Source organism: Pteronotus mesoamericanus, unplaced genomic scaffold (genome assembly GCF_021234165.1).
Source record: "Pteronotus mesoamericanus isolate MK-2021 breed Mesoamerican mustached bat unplaced genomic scaffold, CSHL_Meso_final contig_68, whole genome shotgun sequence".
Classification (NCBI taxonomy): domain Eukaryota; kingdom Metazoa; phylum Chordata; class Mammalia; order Chiroptera; family Mormoopidae; genus Pteronotus; species Pteronotus mesoamericanus.
The window spans coordinates 30,997,216-31,015,022 of record NW_026555234.1 but is presented as its reverse complement, the minus strand read 5'-3'; the positions used below and the strand labels follow the sequence as shown (position 1 = coordinate 31,015,022).

At 44.7% G+C, this 17,807-nt stretch overlaps 1 protein-coding gene across 1 annotated transcript in view; it reads left to right on the top strand.

Moving 5' to 3' along the window:
* The window catches only part of USP46 (ubiquitin specific peptidase 46), a 56,869-nt gene extending 42,699 nt beyond the window's left edge, over positions 1–14,170 (top strand). Inside the window, exons 6-9 of the mRNA XM_054582158.1 lie at positions 3,421–3,504; positions 5,607–5,804; positions 8,882–8,960; positions 9,826–14,170. Coding sequence (XP_054438133.1) covers positions 3,421–3,504; positions 5,607–5,804; positions 8,882–8,960; positions 9,826–9,927 — 463 coding nt within the window. The 3' untranslated portion in view covers positions 9,928–14,170. The remainder of the gene's footprint in view (positions 1–3,420; positions 3,505–5,606; positions 5,805–8,881; positions 8,961–9,825) is intronic.
* Positions 14,171–17,807: the final 3,637 nt, after the last annotated feature.

The window sequence follows — 17,807 nt, the reverse complement described above, 5'->3', positions numbered from 1 at the left end:
CTCAGGTCTCCCCAAAGAATGAATGAAGGAATGAGACAGAATCGGCATTTTGACAAAGAGATTCAACGGCATGTTAATGTTTGCAGAGCATTAGGAATAGTGACTCTCAGCCCTGACAGTATGTTGGAACCACCTGGGAAAGAGCTTTAAGAACAAGAATGCCTGGGTTCTACCGGAAGAGATTCTGATGCAATTGATGGGATGGGGGTGGTAGATGGGGACTGAGATTGTTTTTAAAGTTCCCCAGCTGATGCCGACGAACAGCCAGGGGAGCCACCGCTGTAGATTCTAGAACGAAGCTTGCCGACTCGTGTGCCATGGAGAATGGGTCGCAGGCGCGTGCCGGCCCCCCAGTCCCTCAGAGGCTGGGCAGAGGCTCGGTTACCGTGGCTCCTTGCTGCGCAGTGTCGTTTTGTCTGTGGGTCAGGGCCTGGAAGTGATTGGGAAGCGTTGCTTGAAGAATTTCTAAAATCAGCTTCTGAACTGTTGTGTTGAGTGGAAAAGTTAGGATTTTAATTTAAAAACGTATCTAATATAGACATTAACTTGCACGTGAGAGCCATCTTTACAGTACGTAGCCTTCCCACCCATGACCATTATCTTTCACTGTTTTTTCGAGGTTTTTTTTTTTTTTTTTGTATACATTCCTGTAGGATTTTATAATTTTCTTTCTCTATAAAGGGGTGCATTTTATATTGGGTTTGTTCCCAAAATGTATTTTTTAAAAGTGCTTTATTGCCACTATGACTCCTTTGAAAGAACCACAAAATTCTGTGTGACTTTTCTCTATCCTTGTCTCTGCTTTAGTAATTTATCCTGAGCGTTGGAAAGACATCTTCTACTGTCTCCTTCCCCTTTAACTTGCTTACTGAAAAGTTTCCTCAGCCTTTGTTGTCTGTCATCATGCCCACAGTCACACAGCACCTGCTGACGGACTGGCCCGCCTCAGGGTTCCCTGCTGCGGTCACCCCCCATTTCCCAACTTGGTCTTATTTTCCGCTTCTCAACCCACAGACGCCTAAAAGCATTACCCCATCTCTCATGGCATCAGGCTCTGAGGCAGCTGGGGCTGGGCAGGATGGTGGTGATTGGTAACCATCCTTAGATTAGGTACTAACTCCTGTTTTATTTCTACCCATCTGGGTCTGTAAAGACTTTAGAAAACTGTCTTTGAGAAATGACAGTAAGTAGAAAGTGTTAATTTCTACTCATTGTTCTGCTTGCCTTGGTTATTTCTGGTTCTTTAGCTGATTAAAGAGGTTTGTCTGTGGCGGACGTACCAAGGATGTGAATGTCCACCGCCACCCGTACTCCCCTTTCCCCACTCCCGGCCCCCGCCTCGTTCCACCCGGCAGTTCTCTGCAGGCCCAGACACGCTTTCCCGTCAGTGACTTCACTGACGAGCCAGCCCATATTCTCTCAGCTAAATTCGAGACTGCATTATGCACCAGGCACTTGAAATCTGGGGATTGAGTGTAATTGCCTTCTAGATTGTTTCCTTGCCTTTTGACCCCCTCCAGTTCTTCTCTCATGGTGCTGCCAGAAGTGATGTATTTAAAAAGCACTGTCTGGTTATGTCTTTTCCTTGCCGAGTCTGGTTAGTGGGAGTCTGGAGCCACAGGGTCCAGCTTCTAAGAAGTGTACCCCGCACCTCGCCTCTGTGCCCCTGCTGTGGCGTTCCCTCCGTCTGCTGTCCTTGCCTCCTGTCCACCGCACACTGTCCCTCTCTGAGAACCTGACTCGGGCATCGCCCTTTGGGAAATACCCTGAAGTACCCCAGTTCAAGTTCACTTCTCCTTTCCCGCACCTTCCCTTGGGCTCTATACGCACACCTGTGTCGTTGCTCATTCGCTCAGCCGACTCGCATCGAGTGCGGCGGTGCGCTCGGCCTGTTCCCAGTGCTTTTTTGCAGACAGGGTCCTTGCCACACTGGCGGGAGGCACGTAGTCAGTGAAGAGGAGGATGGTTTCAGATAGTGGCGAGTGAGTGCTCCAGAGATGACAGCAACGGGAGAGGGACTGGGTGGGTTTGGAGAGAGCGGACAGGGAAGTCTTCTCACAAGAGGTGACAGTAATGCTGAGTTCTGAATGAGTGAAGCCAGCATGGAAACATCCAGAAAGAAGCTATCAGTGCAGAGAAAACAGCATCTGGAAGTGCCCAGAGGCAGGGGCGGGGGGTGTCGATCCTGAGCTACCGGGGAAGGCTGGCTGCGGGGGCCAGAGCAGACTGGGGCCGGGAAGGGGAGGGGAGGGGGTCAGGAGGGCAGTCAGAGGTCTGAAGATGGCTGGCCTGTCCGCGGTGGCAAGGAATTTGGATTTGATTGACAAGTGCATGAAACTGTTGGAGGGTTTTCAGCACAGGGATCAGTTGTGTGAAGTGACTTATGTTTAACCTGCCCAGAGCAAGGCATGTGTCCCTGGTAGACTAAGCTGTGGGGGGGGGGGGGGGGGGGGGTACTGTACTCTCTGCAAGTCTCCAAAGCGCAGTCCTGAGTATTGTTGGTAAATATTTGGGGGTTTAATGAACAAACAATCCGTGTTTTACTTTGATAAGTTCTGTGTACATGGAGGAGTTCTCCGATTTACTAAAATGGGATCATTCTGGTGCTAGGACATGCCCCATGCATAAGGAAATGTCACAGACCTCTTCAGGACTCTGGGGTGTTATTATATTCTGGATGTTCTTTTCTGCCTTTGAAGTAGTACCACAGGAAAGTTAAATAGCATCTCAATGACCAGAGAAGAATGAAAAGCCATGACATTTAAAAAATGAAAACTATAAGTAGACGATAAGCCAAATACAGATATAACATCACATTGACATTTGTTCTCAAAAGGAGGCAGGCTGAAGTTCACATCCATGGTGGGGGAGGTGGGGAAGTGGTAGGACGGTCACCTCCTGACCATTTGGGACTTTCTTAGTTCAATATAAGGGCAGTTGTATGAGGTTTCAATTTCATTGTCTTCGCTTTTGTGTTCTTGGAAAATATAGGCCACCTGACACGTACTTTTTTCGTTAACCGTACAATAATGCCACCTAGTATTTTATGTGATTGACTTTTTGGACTCAGCTTTGCAGTGGGCTTCTACTATAGTTAGTATTTGTATATTATAATTTATGTCTCCAGTTGACAGGCTTTCTCTGTTAAACCCTGAGTTTTTTCTCAATCAGTTGGAAACATCTCTGTGTGCCCCATTAAATAACGCTGTACTTGAAAATCTCTCCTGGTGAAATCACAGTCCAATCCAGTAGATATGCTCTAATGGCATCAGAAAACTTGCTCATATGAAGGAGCTTTTCTCATTACTCCTTTCCCCACGCTCACTTAAAAATTACCCTGCAGGTCATAGACGGTTGAAAACGCAGTATACCAAGCACAACTTGTACTTCTTTTTAAGTTGTGAATATTTTTCTCTGCAGAGACTTCAGCAACACAGAAACACTGTGCAGTGAACAGAAATATTATTGTGAAACGTGCTGCAGCAAACAGGAGGCCCAGAAAAGGTGTGTCAAGGATGTAGCTCAAGAGGGTGGCTTTGTGTTCTGAGAAGGAACCTGCCTGTGGAGGCCGACAGGTCGGGGTTTCAATCCAAGTTCCATGGGCTCATGGCCAGGTAGCTTTGGAAAATCAGTTACCTTCCTCATTGGTAAAAAGCAGGATAAGCATGCCGGCCTACCTTGGAGAGTTGTCCATTTATCTGATTGTTTGCTCATTTGCTCACTCATGCATTCATTCAGCAAATATTTATTGAATGCTCTGTGCCCAATACTGTGCTGGGTAAACAAGTGGTGATCAAATGTAATCACTGTCGTCTTGGGGTTAAAGGGGAATTATAAAAAGGACTTAACATATTACATAACACAGAGTTGTCACGCAATCGCATTGTTAGTATTGCCTAAACATTGGAACTTCTTATTTAGAAGATAGGAGAGGTTAAAAAATTAATCATTTAATAAGGAATCATGAGGAAAGCACTAACATCAGTTATATGGATAGGTGGCAAGAAAATTATCACATTGTGAATAGACGTAGGACCCAAACTTGCCCATCTTTTTACTAGCACCAAGCAGCCATTTACAGCTCTTGGACAATCTGAGATAACCAGTGAGTCCCTGTTATTTCCCCCTAGAAACCAAGGAACCTGACATTTTAATTGGCCCGTGAAGCCTTACTGTGAGTTAAATTTACCCTGCCCGTGGTTGTGGAATATTCACGGTAACTCATAGATGCTCATTACTGCCATCCAAACCCCCAGTGATCCATAGCTGAAGATGAAATAATTTCTCTGCCCGGCCTCCCAGCCCTTTGCCTATGACATGCACATCTTTTCTTGCTGCATCTAAACTTACAGAAGGTTGGTTAGTCATTGTGGCAGGTGGAGTGGATTGGAGGTGGTAGGTAGTGAGCTCTCATTAGTAGTCAGGGGAGCTTGCCTCTGCTCCCATCTGTAGACTGTAAGTCAGCCTGAGGCCAGCCCAGGTCTTCCTACATTGCACGGAGTTTTCTGCTCAGCCCTGGAGGTCTTACACACTCAAATGTCATGCATTCCTATAAAACATGGGGTTCTCCATAATTCATGTTTCCGCTGATGTTGTTATTTTGGTTATTGTTATGAACAAGGTCTTACCTTAATAGGTTCCTGAATAATAGTCTCTTATCATTTGTCCTTTTCAAATAATATGCATTGAAACGTGCAAAAGCAGAGAAGAACTTACAGTAGTTCAAGGCATTCATAGACCATGGGTCCTGGAAGGAAACTGGAAGATTCCCTATTCTAGGAGTCTTAACTGCATAAACTTGTCCTTGTGACTTTTTACTAAAGAATATTAATGGTCATCTAGTGAAAAAAGTTGTGTTTATGGAAGTTTGAGAAATGCTGCATCCAACAGGAGACAGCAGTCCCTTCACCGCAGGGAGGAGCTTCACAGCGGAAAGTGGCGTTGTCCAAAGGCGGCCACAGAAACCCCGCATCTGTTAGCATCTCCAGTGCCCTCATGAGCTTATTATGGGCAATGGAGCCCTGAGCCCACCCCTGCACTTTATGAATGAGGAAACTGAGAGCCAGAGAGGGGAAATGACTCTCCCAAGAGCAAAAAAAGAGTGAGCGAGCCTAGTGTGTTTGCTTTCTGGATGCAGGTGGTTCTCAGTGTCCGAACATCCCCGCGGGGCCTCAGAATGTGGAAGGCCAGACCTCACCCTTCTGCCTGTCCTCACCCCAATTCCCCAACAGCTGTCACCCCTCCTCTCCTGTATCTCAGGAAGGCGTCTGGGGAGGATTGTCAATACACTGGTCCTCCCTGGGAGGCCGAGGGCAGTGACAGAGAGCAGTTGTGCATCTTATTTTTATTGATACAGAAATTCTGGAATGTCTCCTTTGTCCAAACAGACTCCCACTGTTGCATTTTCCTCTCCCTGACTGTACTCCAGTTAGCCGAGGACAGAAGATAAGTTAGCTCTAAATAAGCGAACCTACTTTTATTCTCACAAGCGGTTTGGTTATTTGCAGTTGGTTAGACCCCTCCTGCTCTCTATTTGCACAGGTGACAGAGGATTCTGTTCCCCTAACAGGTCAGGCACAACTGATTTTTATTTCACGGTTTCTTAGGATGAGAGTAAAAAAGCTGCCCATGATTTTGGCCCTGCACCTAAAGCGGTTCAAGTACATGGAACAGCTCCACAGGTACACCAAGCTGTCTTACCGGGTGGTCTTCCCACTGGAACTCCGGCTCTTCAACACCTCCAGTGACGCGGTGAACCTGGACCGCATGTACGACCTGGTGGCTGTGGTGGTTCACTGTGGCAGGTAAGGGCAGGCGGGCTGCACGGGAGAAGCCCGAGGGCCGTCCCTGTGCCGGAATAGACCCAGCCGGGCCTTCCGTGGGCTGCGATGCAGTAACCGTGGGACTTTTGGGAACCTCCTCCAAGTTCTTGTTTATGTATTATATGAAAATAAATATAAACATATTTACATACACGCATAAAATAAAATGCAACTGACTGCATGATAAGATTACCTAAATGTTCTATCATAAGGGAAATAATAAATCTCCATTGGTTATAAATGATGCTTGGGAGGAGTTTGAAATAACATGGATGCATAAATGCTGATGCTGTAATTTTAATTTTTAAAAAGCCAGGTGACACATTATATGACTTCAAAAGCATTTTAAGCTGTACGAATAACGACTGGAAGCAATGGATCAGAGTTACTAATGTCTTGGCATTCTTGAATGATTGAAAATATACTCTTAAAAAATTCTTTATGCACTTTTCAATCCTCAACATTATGTAAAAAGTACATAATCAGAAGGAAGAGAAAGAGAGAAGGCCCCAGGATACAGAAGAGCAAAGTGTTTCCGAGCCCTTTGATCAAATCTTTTTTGTTCCATCATTTGGAAGTGTCTAGGTGTGGGAAAACCCATGGAGAATCCACCTCTTGTTATCCGTTGCTCAGCTGGGGTCGGGTGTGTTTCCTCCTGCGGTGGCACCGCTTTGCCCCGCCCTCGCAGGTTTTAGACTGGGACGCGCCGCTGGACAGGTGCCTGTGCCTCCCCGTCTGCCAGGACTGGGTTGTGGTGAACACAGTTTCACGTGGGGGGAGTGGACCGAGGTACTTGTAACCCTGTCCTGCGGTGGGTGGTATCTGGAACAGTAGCTTCACAGTAGAAGCACCCCAGTTTTGTCCTGTGCATATTAGCTTTACGTCACTGGATGTTTTATGTGCTCATTAAGTCCTATTTATCAGCCGGTTATAAGAAAGCTTTGTGTTTTCCCTGAAAAATAGTCTGGCAGTTACTGTTTTAAAGGACCCAGGGGTCCAGGGATGTGGAAGCTAGCCAGGGCCGCCGGTGGGGCCTCAGCAGTCGGGGGTGGGGGAGGGCTTGGGGAGGCAGAGCCTGGTACCTGGAGGGCATCGTGGCGGAGGCAGGCAGTGGGGACAGGCGGTGAGGAAACAGGAGCACTCAGGTGTGTGGGGCACCCGGGGTTTTCAGTCTGGGTCTGTGTGTGTGCCGGCTTTCATCCCTGGGAGCGCTGGTGAGGACAAGGGAGAGGCCCGTTTAGGAGAGTCGGGGGAGAGCGGGAGGTGGGGTTCTGGAACAGTCAGCTTCTGTAGTGGGGACACAAGGTCAGAGCAGCTCTGGCAGCAAGGGCGAGGTGGTGCTGAGTCATGCACGCTGCTCCCTGGGACTCTTTACATTCTTCCCCACTAGAGGTACGATTATTCTGGTCTTGGAGCTGGGTTGGCGGGGGGGGGGGGGGGGCACTGGAGAGCTCTGCGATCACGGAGCTAAGCCTGTGCCTTCATGCCAGGATCTCCTGGCCCACGTTTGCAGTGGGTGCGCCGATTTCTACTGCGAGTATTTTTTGAAACCCTGTTCCCTGGATTCCGGGGCAGGGCCTGAAGGCCCAGCAGTGAACAGGACGTGAGGCCCTGCCCTCATGCAGCCAAGGATCTGGTGGGAAATGAGCAGCCTGCCTCAACCAAAAACAAACCGCACAATACTGTATGATTTTGATTCATCCTCTGAGGAATGAGCAGGGTGATGTGAGAGAGCAAGGGGAGGTGCCTCTTCAGGGAAGGGGCTTGGCAAAGATTTATCCACTGAGGTGACATTTTAGATGAGGCCTCAGGAGTAACATGGGTCAAGAATGCAAATGCTGGGGGAGGGTTGTTTCAGGCAGTTACACCAGGACAGAGGTCTGCCCTGTGAAGGGAGGGGTGTGTGAAAACAGAAGAGACCAGTGGGCTGGAGCTCAGGGGGACAGTGACAGAGTGGCCGGACGGGTTGGAGAAAGGCAGGGACCGGTCACATGGGTCATCTGGTATTTAAGGAAAGCCAACAAAAGGAAATCAAGCTTTTCAGCTTCAATGGTGCATTGAAAAAAAACCAAACAAAACTCAGTTTAGGATTAAAATCCTCTCATATACGCAGACCTAACTGCATAGTAACTGCTGTTCAGTAGTTCTTTTTCTACTTCTTAGTGTTGTAAGTACCTTTTCATTTTAGTGCTTGTTACCATACACTGTGGTTTACTAACACTTTTCTGAAACCTAAATCAGATCATGTCGTTCCTCGGAATTTCCCAGTGTCTCCCTGGCGCACTCACAGCAGAGTCCCCAGTCCTAAGCATGGTCCCCCATCCCCTCTCTGGCCCCCACCCTGCCGGCTCACTCCGCTCTGGCCTCCTTGCTGCTCCGTGAACACAGCAAGTATACCCCCAGGACTTCTGCACTGGCTACTTTCTGTTCCTGAAACTTCCATCTAAGAGAGTCCTATGGCACGTGCCCTCAGTTCTTTCCTTCAGGGACGTTTCCTTCTGCTCAAATCGCGTGTTACCAGGCCCCTTTTCATCACTTTTTACCAAGTAGCACCCTCCCTACACGCTCAAGACGCCATTACTCTTCTCTCTTCTTTATGGCACTTACCACCACTGGAAATACGTTTTCATTTTAGTTTGTTTATTGCCTACCTAACCCCTACCCCCGCCCCCACCCTGTAAAGTGGGGCTTGATTTTTATTCGCTGCTTTTTTCCCTGACAGCCAGAACAGGACCTGGCAGGTAGTAGGTACACAGTGATTATTTGCTGATATTTGTCGAATTGGAATGTCTGTTTTCCCCACTGGATTGTGAGCCCTTAGAAGACAGGTGCTTCTTTCGTCCCTCATTCCCTTGTGCCCAGGACAGGCGGGCGCCTGGCGCGCCTCTGCGCCCGGTCGGACGGCTGTGGGCATGGCCATGCCTCTCCCTGCCAAGGTCTCCGTCCTGATGGGAGTTTTTTCGCTGGTGGATCGCTGCCTATAAGGAGCGACCTAGAATTTTATAAAGAAGTAAATGTTGGTTAACTTGGTTACCTTCCTTTTTTGTGTTCTCTTCCAGTGGTCCTAACCGTGGGCATTATATTACTATTGTGAAAAGCCATGGCTTCTGGCTTTTGTTTGATGATGACATTGTAGAGGTTGGTATGCAGGGTATTCTACCCTAGGGGCAGGGTTGGGGTGGTACTTTGGGGAATGTGTAGATGTGGACATTTTCTAAAATAGGTGTATTTTCCCTTAATCTGGTTTTAAAACAACTTATATTTCTCTCAAAACTAAATTCTACAGCTCCCCATTCTCTGTGGAAAGGGAGAATGGGTGTGATTGTGGGCTCAATACTGTACTCTTGTTAACTGAGCAACCACAGACATGGGATCTTTATGCCACAATAAATCATATTTATTTGTGAGTTCTGTTTCCTAATGGGATTAAAGCCCTCTCTGGTACAGACCAAATAATAAACTTTGAGGTTCTATTAAAATTCTCTCATACCAAATTTTTCTTGTATCGGTTATTATTTTTAAAATATTTTTTTCAGTCTGTTGGACCTGGAAATCTTTATATTTCACCAAAGTATTCCATATGTTGATTTTGTTGTAAAGGAATACTAGCTGGAGAGAATTCAGTGCTTAAAGGCACAGTCTAGTTTAGCCCATGAGGGTAAAATGAAAAAGAATGAAAAAAAGAATGAAAGCGTCGGGGCTGTTCCCCAAATCCCCCAGTTTTCCATTTGAAAGACAGAAGTCCTGGCTTCTTCAAAGAATGCCCACATCTGGCTGCTGATAGATTAAAGGGTGGCTTTCTTTCCCAAAGAGCTCCAGCTTATGAAATCCTGTCTCTCTGCCAAGTCTGTGGAATTATCCATTTGCTATCGAAAGTTCCCAGTTGTAATTTTATAGCCAACAGTGTTTCTTACATTTTTCTTGTGCATTCCGTTAGTTTTCCTATCCTCCTCCCAGTCATCATGTTAAACAAATACATTCTTTTATTTCTCTTTTATTGCAGAAAATAGATGCCCAAGCTATTGAAGAATTCTATGGCCTGACGTCAGATATATCAAAAAATTCAGAATCTGGATATATTTTATTCTATCAGTCAAGAGAATAACTGCAAGAACTGTGAGACTAACTCAAGTCGGGGAACATGTTCAAAGCACTATTACCTGGTTTCTCTGCAGACTTTCTCCTTCCCCAGCGGCCCGCCAATGGTATCACTCCAAGTCTCAATGGTCTGGCTGTGTTAGACTCTCTCTCCCTTTGTTTTTTCCCTTGCAGCACTACTCGTGGTTTTATTTTAGTCTGAGATAGAGTTAACTGCAATCAGATTGTAGTAAGATTTACACGAATAACAGTTGCTAATTTTAGGATTGGGTCAATGCTATGCCACTGGCTGAATTAGAATGACGTTTGTTTCCTAGAATGTCTGCAGTCTATTTTGGGTCTTTGCTAAACTTCCTAAATGGTTTCCAGGGCCTCCTTTCAATGCATTCCTTTAACTGGTCCCTGGAAACACGGCTACCCATTTTTAGCTTCTCTGCCTCTTATCTGACAGAAGGACAGAAGAAGTGGGTAGATGTTCACCTTTAGGGCTGCAACTATAGCTTTAAGTTTGTGCGAGTGAAATTGTTGGAAAGTGTGTAACCTCAATACTAAACCCATCCCCCCAGGTGGCACATGGCGGCTGGCACATGGTGGCTAGCACGTGCCCCGGAGCTGCGCTCACCTAGCCGTTACCCAGGGGCAAAGAAGGTTGGGAGCTCAGGGCAGGCAAAGCCAGGAGGAGGAAGCTTTTGTGGGGGAGAAAACGGTTACTTTTCTTACCTTTTTACCAAAACCACGTTTCAGGAAAATAACTCTTTGCTGTTTGTTTTTAGTGACACTTGCTTCTGTAAGGTCCTGTGAGTTGTATCAAGCCTCTCTGGCACTGCTAAGCTTTCCAGGGTATCTTTCCAGACCTGTTGGTGTTCCGCAGTCTGCGGTTGCAGGGCAGGGACACGGCGGTGACCGCCTCCGGCGCGGCCCTCCTCAGCCGGTCAACGCCAGCACCGCCCTTTATCCGGAAGAACGAAGGCACTGCGCCTTCACTACAGTCGGCCGCGTTGTACAGCTGTCCACTCTCAAACATTTCAGTCTGTTTACTGAGGCCCTGCAAGTCCAGGGCTCACGTGGAACCTTCCCCACAGGGAGGACGAGTGAGCTGGGCGCGACGGCGGCTCCGAGGAAGTGTCCGTGGGCGGGTGGAGGAACGAGTGAAGTGGCGGCGTTTCTGTGGCTCAGGCTCCTAGAATGCTTGACAAGACGGAGTTTTTTGGAAGAACCTCATCTCACCATAGTTACTTTTACGTTTTTCACTTTTGTTATATATGTATTTATTAGATCATTTGAGTATTGGTACCTTTTATTAAAAGGGTCAATGTGGTGTTTTTGCTGTTCAGCTGGTTTTTGGCTTCCTACAAATACTATGAGTCATAGACCTTTCTTTGGGAAGTCATTTGACTTCCATACACTATGATATACTGTGAACACATTATTTTGTTACTTAATAAATCAGCGAACGAACACGCGGACGTTTGGCATAATGTGAACTAAAATTGAAATTGAAAATGTTAGTGGCCATTTTGCAACAATTAAGAGCGTAGCACTTTATCTAGATGAAAACTGGATTTCTTATCTTTGAAATATCTTGAACTGTTTATTGCTCAGAACTTAAATAAGCATGCCAACACTTCATTTGTTCATGCTTGAAGTGAAATGTTTTACTTTTCACTGGAGAAGACAAAACAGGGTGATCTTCACATTATTTTATACGAGTGACAGAAATATACCTTGCCTTGTTGAGAGGCAAATTCATATTTATAAATATTTTGTCTGTTTTTTCCTCCATGAAATGTGCAGTAATCACTTACCAAGAGGATGAGTTTTTATTCTGTTTTTAAGGCGAGACAGTTTCCAATTGAAGGTGATTGATACAGGGAACTGTTTGTACTATAGAAAACCCATATATTTGAACTGCAGGTTGCAAAGTTTAAAAAAATGATGGTTGGTATATAATATATTTGGAACTGATTCATAAGAAAAACTATTAAAATTATCTTTGAAATGACTCGAAGCTAATTTATTAGGAAAAAATATTTCATTTGGAAGCCTGTATAAGTAGTATCTAAATGCAAAGTCATAGATTCAGTTGAGTGATGTAGGAAAAGAAGATTGGAAAAAGACCAAAATGCACGTATCCTCCAATCCCCCATCAGTTTTTTTAAACTTTAGAGCTATCTGGTAATTTCTTCCCTCTTCCTCTTCAATTTATGAAACAAATACTAGGCAGCTACATTTGTCCCCAGTCATTTCACTTTATATAAAGACAGTGGTAGCATGCAAACACTTCTTAATCTTCTTTCCTTGTTCATCACACAGAGCAGAGATTTGTATGCGATGTGCGAGGCCACTCTGAGGTTGGTGATAGCAAAAGGCTCAGCACTGTCCTGCAAATGGCCGGGGTTTTTGTGCCAGGTTCCTGCTGGAGTGAGGTCCACTGTATTTTTTTTTTTTTAACTGTTGGGTGTTTTAAAGTAAGTTATAGTGTTTTACACTTAAAAAAGAAGAAATATTGGGTTGGCCAAAAAGTTCGTTTTTTCCATAAAATAAAAGACACATTTTTCATTTTCACCAGTAGCTTTATTTATTTGGATATTTTGAGTATGTCGGCTGTCTCCTGCATGATACGATGTTGATTGTTCTCAATTAATGTCTCAATTTGATCACTATCCACTTCAGCTGGTCTGCCAGACTGTGGAGCATCGATCATCCAGCGAGAAATCTCCGGCACGACACTTTGCAAACCACTTTTGACACACTTGATCAACTACAGCGCCTTCTCCATACGCTGCACAAATCTTTTTGCGTTTCAGTTGTGTTTTTACCTTTCTTGAAACAATGAAGCATAATATACTGAAAATATTGCATATTTTCTTCCATCTTCAATATTAAAATGACTACACAAAAGTTCACCAATTTTGATAAGATTTTTAAAAAAAAATCCACAATAATATAATAGCTACCACAATACAATCTAACAAAATTGTTTTGAATGAAGCTGAAGACAACTAAGCGCTACTAGAGCCATCCTACAGAAAAAAAACAAATGAACTTTTTGGCCAACCCAGTATTTGCTTTATTGGTTACTCCGTAGTTTAGCATCTAGATGATGGTACAGTACGCTAAAATGTCATTTGTTTAAAGGTAAATTTTGGTAAAATGCTAAATCAGTCCTAGTACAGTGATGCATTTTCCGTTCCGAGGCTGTGTGAAGTGGTCTGGTTTGAAGGGAGCCAAGGAACAGCATAGGAGGGGGTTGGTTTGAATAGGATGCCGGTCGTATGTGGTTTTATAACCTGGTATATTTTGGATTTCAGATGAAATAGGGAAAAAATGATAGAAATGGTCCCTCTGCATATATTTTCATGGATACCCTTCATTTCATGGGCATGCCTAACAATGAACTATGTTCTAACTGGAGCTTAGGACTTATTTTAGATATTGGAGTGTAGCTTTATTACAGATGGATTTTATCTTTAAACATTGCATTTTGATCAACTTTGTATATTCACATGTATTAAAATATTGTGCACTAAATGTTTTGCCTTTGTTTGCTCTCCTACGGTCAAGGCATTTTTCAGCGCTATTGTGATTCACTCATGTAAATGGCATGGGTCAGGGAAGGCTATTTCCTACTTTTCTGCCTAATTAAATTTTCTGTTTTTCAGTATTACATTAATTTATTTTTGGCTTCCATTTCTGTGTAGTCAAAATAGTTACTGTATGTGTGCGGCACTCATATGACTTTGTTGCTAAAAAATTTTTTAGTTTTTATTTAAAATAATCTGTACCTTAATTTTTAAAAATGTAACCAATTCAAGCACTTTAAGCAATAATGTCAATCTTGTGAAATTTCAATCAGTTTAACACCCTGCCTCTAAAAATGTTTGCAAAATAAATAAAGAAATAAATAGGAATTCTCTTCCTAGAGAATTATATCTGGGCAATGTTATACACATGGACTTAAAATCCTCTTTATAAAAATGTGAGTCATTGGTAAGTCTCATACATACGTAGGGAAGTATTCCAGACTTAATTTCAAAGCAGTGGAAATGTGAAGAACACGCTGGTCATTGTAATATATAAAGAATGCTACTGGCAAGGTTGATAAAGTCAGTGTTCTGGAGATAACTTACTACATTTTTGAGTGAAAAGACTGACAGAATTAATCCAGAAATCTGTATCTGGGGGAATAGCCAATTGAGCGTATCATTGAAATAAGGAAATAGGGGTACGTAATTACGCATCACAATGAGCTGCTTAGCTGGGACTTTGCATATACAGTCTACCAGTTACGAAATAAAAAGATTTGTTCCCCAAAGAAGGATGTGGCCTCTGGCTCTGTGATCATGTCAGCCCCCGGCTTCTAGGAACAGTAGGAGTGCTGCCCGGGCCCCGAGGTGCTGGCTGCCAGGCCCAGGCCTCGGGCGGGGTTTGGGCTGTGGGGACCCCGCCTCCCGCCCCGTGCACTTCATTTCCTGCACTGGCCTGGGGAGGGGGAACCTAGGGGGGCCAGGTGCACGACCATGTCCTGTGGTCTCACGATGCAGCCTCCCAGAGCCAAGACTCGAGCTTTCTCTGAACACGGCCAAAGCTTTTTCCCCCCAGCAGTCACTCGAGGGGTCCATGTGTGGGTAGGGGGACGTCATCTCTTACATTTGTTTGGGTCCATTTATGGAAATACAAGCCCATAGACCAAGAGCAGGGCAACGGGCCATAGTCTCCGTGTCCATCCATCTTTTTCTCAGGAGAATCAGTGAAGCTAAGGGCCTTCACTCACAGCTGGTCTCCAGTCGAACCTGACTGAGCTGGAACAGAGGCTTTTTGGGAAAGTTACTTGTGTCTGCCATGAAGGCTATAGCAGGGAAAGACCTCAAAATGTTTTTCTGGGCCTCCTTTTCATTTGTCAAATGGCGGTGAGGCCTGCCGTCACCAGTGTGACACCATTTCTGGGGAATGAGAACTGTTCCCCATTTCTCCAAATTTTCCTCCGTCTCTGTTCGGTGGGACTTAAAATCCCTTTAACAAAGGAGAAAAGTCTTCCCTTTCCAAATACAAAAATATTTGCTAAGTCTTTTTTCTCCTGAGGGAACACTTTGATTGTAGGGATAGTGCTAACGACAGACCACTTAGACTTGTCCTAGGGATGCCCCAGGTGGGTAGGTCTAAGTGATGATGTAATACCCAGTTTACATGGTGGAAATACCGTGTTGGGGGAGGGGAAGTTTGTCACAATTCACCACAGTTTGGTATTTGGCCTGGGTCTCACTGGGCAGATGGGCGCTGCCTCTGATGGGTACTGTTAGGTAAAGTGGGCCTGGTTTGTTTTTTCCTCTTGCATCCACTTCCCTCCCTGCCTGCTCTCAGTGCTGCCTCACTTGCCTTGTAGCTCCTTCTAGTGAGGACACACCTTTTCAAACAATACGTAAATCCATTTATTGCCACAAAGGACTTGAGCATCTTCTTAATTCTCATCTTAAAATAGCCAGAATATTGAAAGTCTTAACAGTACATTTTATGAATCAAATATCTAAACAATTTCTTTACATTATTACCAATTAATTAAAAACTCAGGGCATGAGAGCTTTTAAGCTATGTGGCTAATTGTTTTATTGGCCTGTCAACCTGTTTCCTGTACAGGTTCCCTTATGCTTCAACAGTGCTCTGAGCAGAGTACATTAGGAACTTACAGACAAATGAAAAATAACTTCGTTTTGGTTATGGGACACCAGAGTCAGAGGTGACATTATAATGATTCTGTGACAAGGATTCCTAATTTTGTGTGTGTGCTTGTCTCCCAGGTGATGATTCATAGCTAAGTATTAACAACCTTGGATATCATATTGACATTGTAAGTTACATGCACGTGTCCCTCACATCCCCCCCTCAGAGTGACCGTGCAGGTTGTGTTAAGGCAGCGTGGAACCCCACAAAAACCCTTCCTGTGAAGGTTGGGCACTTGTGATATGAGTTGAAACCCTCGTTTGTTCTTACCTCCTTGTTAAAGAATTGAGCTTTCAGAAGGAAACTGAGACTTAGATTTGACTTGGCTGTAAGCTTAATAATTTGATGGTTGAGGCCACCATTTCTCTATACTTAAGCAAGTCCTTTGATTCAACTCAACTGTATTTGTGTTTCTGAGTCTCTCTTAATTGACCTTGCCTGACAAAACATTATGGGCTGAGACAACTGAAAATAAACACAAGAAAAATGTAAGAGTGAGCCTTCTAGAGCAGCAAGCTAAGGCTCTTTGCTGGAGAGCTCACCTCCAAGTTGAGAATTGCTCATTTCCCATGAGAAAGGATACAAAAATATTTTGTAAAGACTTACAAAGCCAGTGGGAAGAAACTCATTCCATTGACCTCCCTTGCAACCCCTCCCCCAGAATAAATTAAAATCTCTGGAAAGAAATTGCATCTGCGTGTTTTTCCGTCTCTGCTACCTCAAAGCCCAGAGAACAAAAATAAGTATCAGTTTCTAGCCTCAGTATGTTATACCTCCCCCTTGGTCTTACAAGGCTTCAGCAGAAGTTCGGGAGAAGGTTGTAGAGTGGATAAAAACCCTCTTCCTGAATGTTTATTGATAGGCCTGGGTCTTTAAATGTCAATTGAGGAGTTAGGAAGGTTTATGAAGAACTGCCTCACCACAGAACCTGTCCTTAGATGGGAATTTGTACAGGATATACAAGAATGAGGGCGTGTGGATCTCAGGAGTAAATGGAGGGGACTAAGTTAAGACCTTTCTAACATAACCTCTTAGCTTCCAGCCTTGGTCTGTGCCGCAGTCTGTGCACTTGCCCTGCAGGGTTCGATGGGACTCCGATGAACTCCACAAATGCCCTCAGCTGATCGATATACAACCTACAGATTCTCTGCTCTTTGTTATTGCCCTGCCCTTGATCTCTGATAGAATTTTAGACTCAACTCAATAGTAGCTTGAAAAAGCCCTACTGGACTTAGTCCAGATTCTAGTATGGGCTGGTCACTAGCAGGTGTCATTGCCATAGTGTGTGGGGAAAGCAAAGGAGATATAAGAGTTCAAGTCCTGACTGTGGCTTCCTGGTTTGATGACATTAGATGCCTGTCATCTAAGTCAGATGTTTGACTTAATTTGTTGGGGAAGGGGCTTTCCTCCACAGGTCCCCAAGGGACGTGGACACACAATTGTCAAAACAATGAAAAGCATAGAATGGCTAGTTTGGTAAATAAGTTCTGGAGTATGATGCTATACAGTTTTGTTTTATCTAATCTCCCCAATGTTTTCCAGGCATGAAAAGGCAAGACTAAAGAGAGGTGAGAAAAAGAAAAGCAATCCCTAACAGCCAGGAACTAAGCTGAAATAGCTATGCCTCGGATGTTGGTCAGGAGCTGGCTTGGCATAGTTGGGCCACAGTGTTTGCTGGTTGGACAGCATCTCACAGGACACCGACCTCAGGCAAGGGCAGGCTGTGACCGCGGTGAGGTGAAACAACAAATAAGACAACTTCATCATTCTATTTAAGCATAGGCAAAAACAAGGTCACCACAAACCACAAAATGCCAAACATCTCACCTTTCCACCAAATCTGAGTCACTGTTGCTGCTTTACCGGTGAATGTTAGTTTTGCTCTCATCTGCCCTAAATTAGATTTATTCAGATGCTGAATGCATGATCAAAGAATTATCCCCACTTTTTGACCACACCCAATCCAGAGTGAACCCCTGTTCTTTGAACCCTCCCCCATTCCCATAAATTGTCTCTAACACCTTCTTACTGAGCTGCCCTACGCTTCCCCACAGTACATGGTCTCCCACTGCTATGAGAGTCAAAGACAGTTTGACCACAGTTGTGTTCCTGGCGGTCTAGCTGGAGAACATTGACGGAAGAGTGTGTTAAACTGACAGATGACCACTT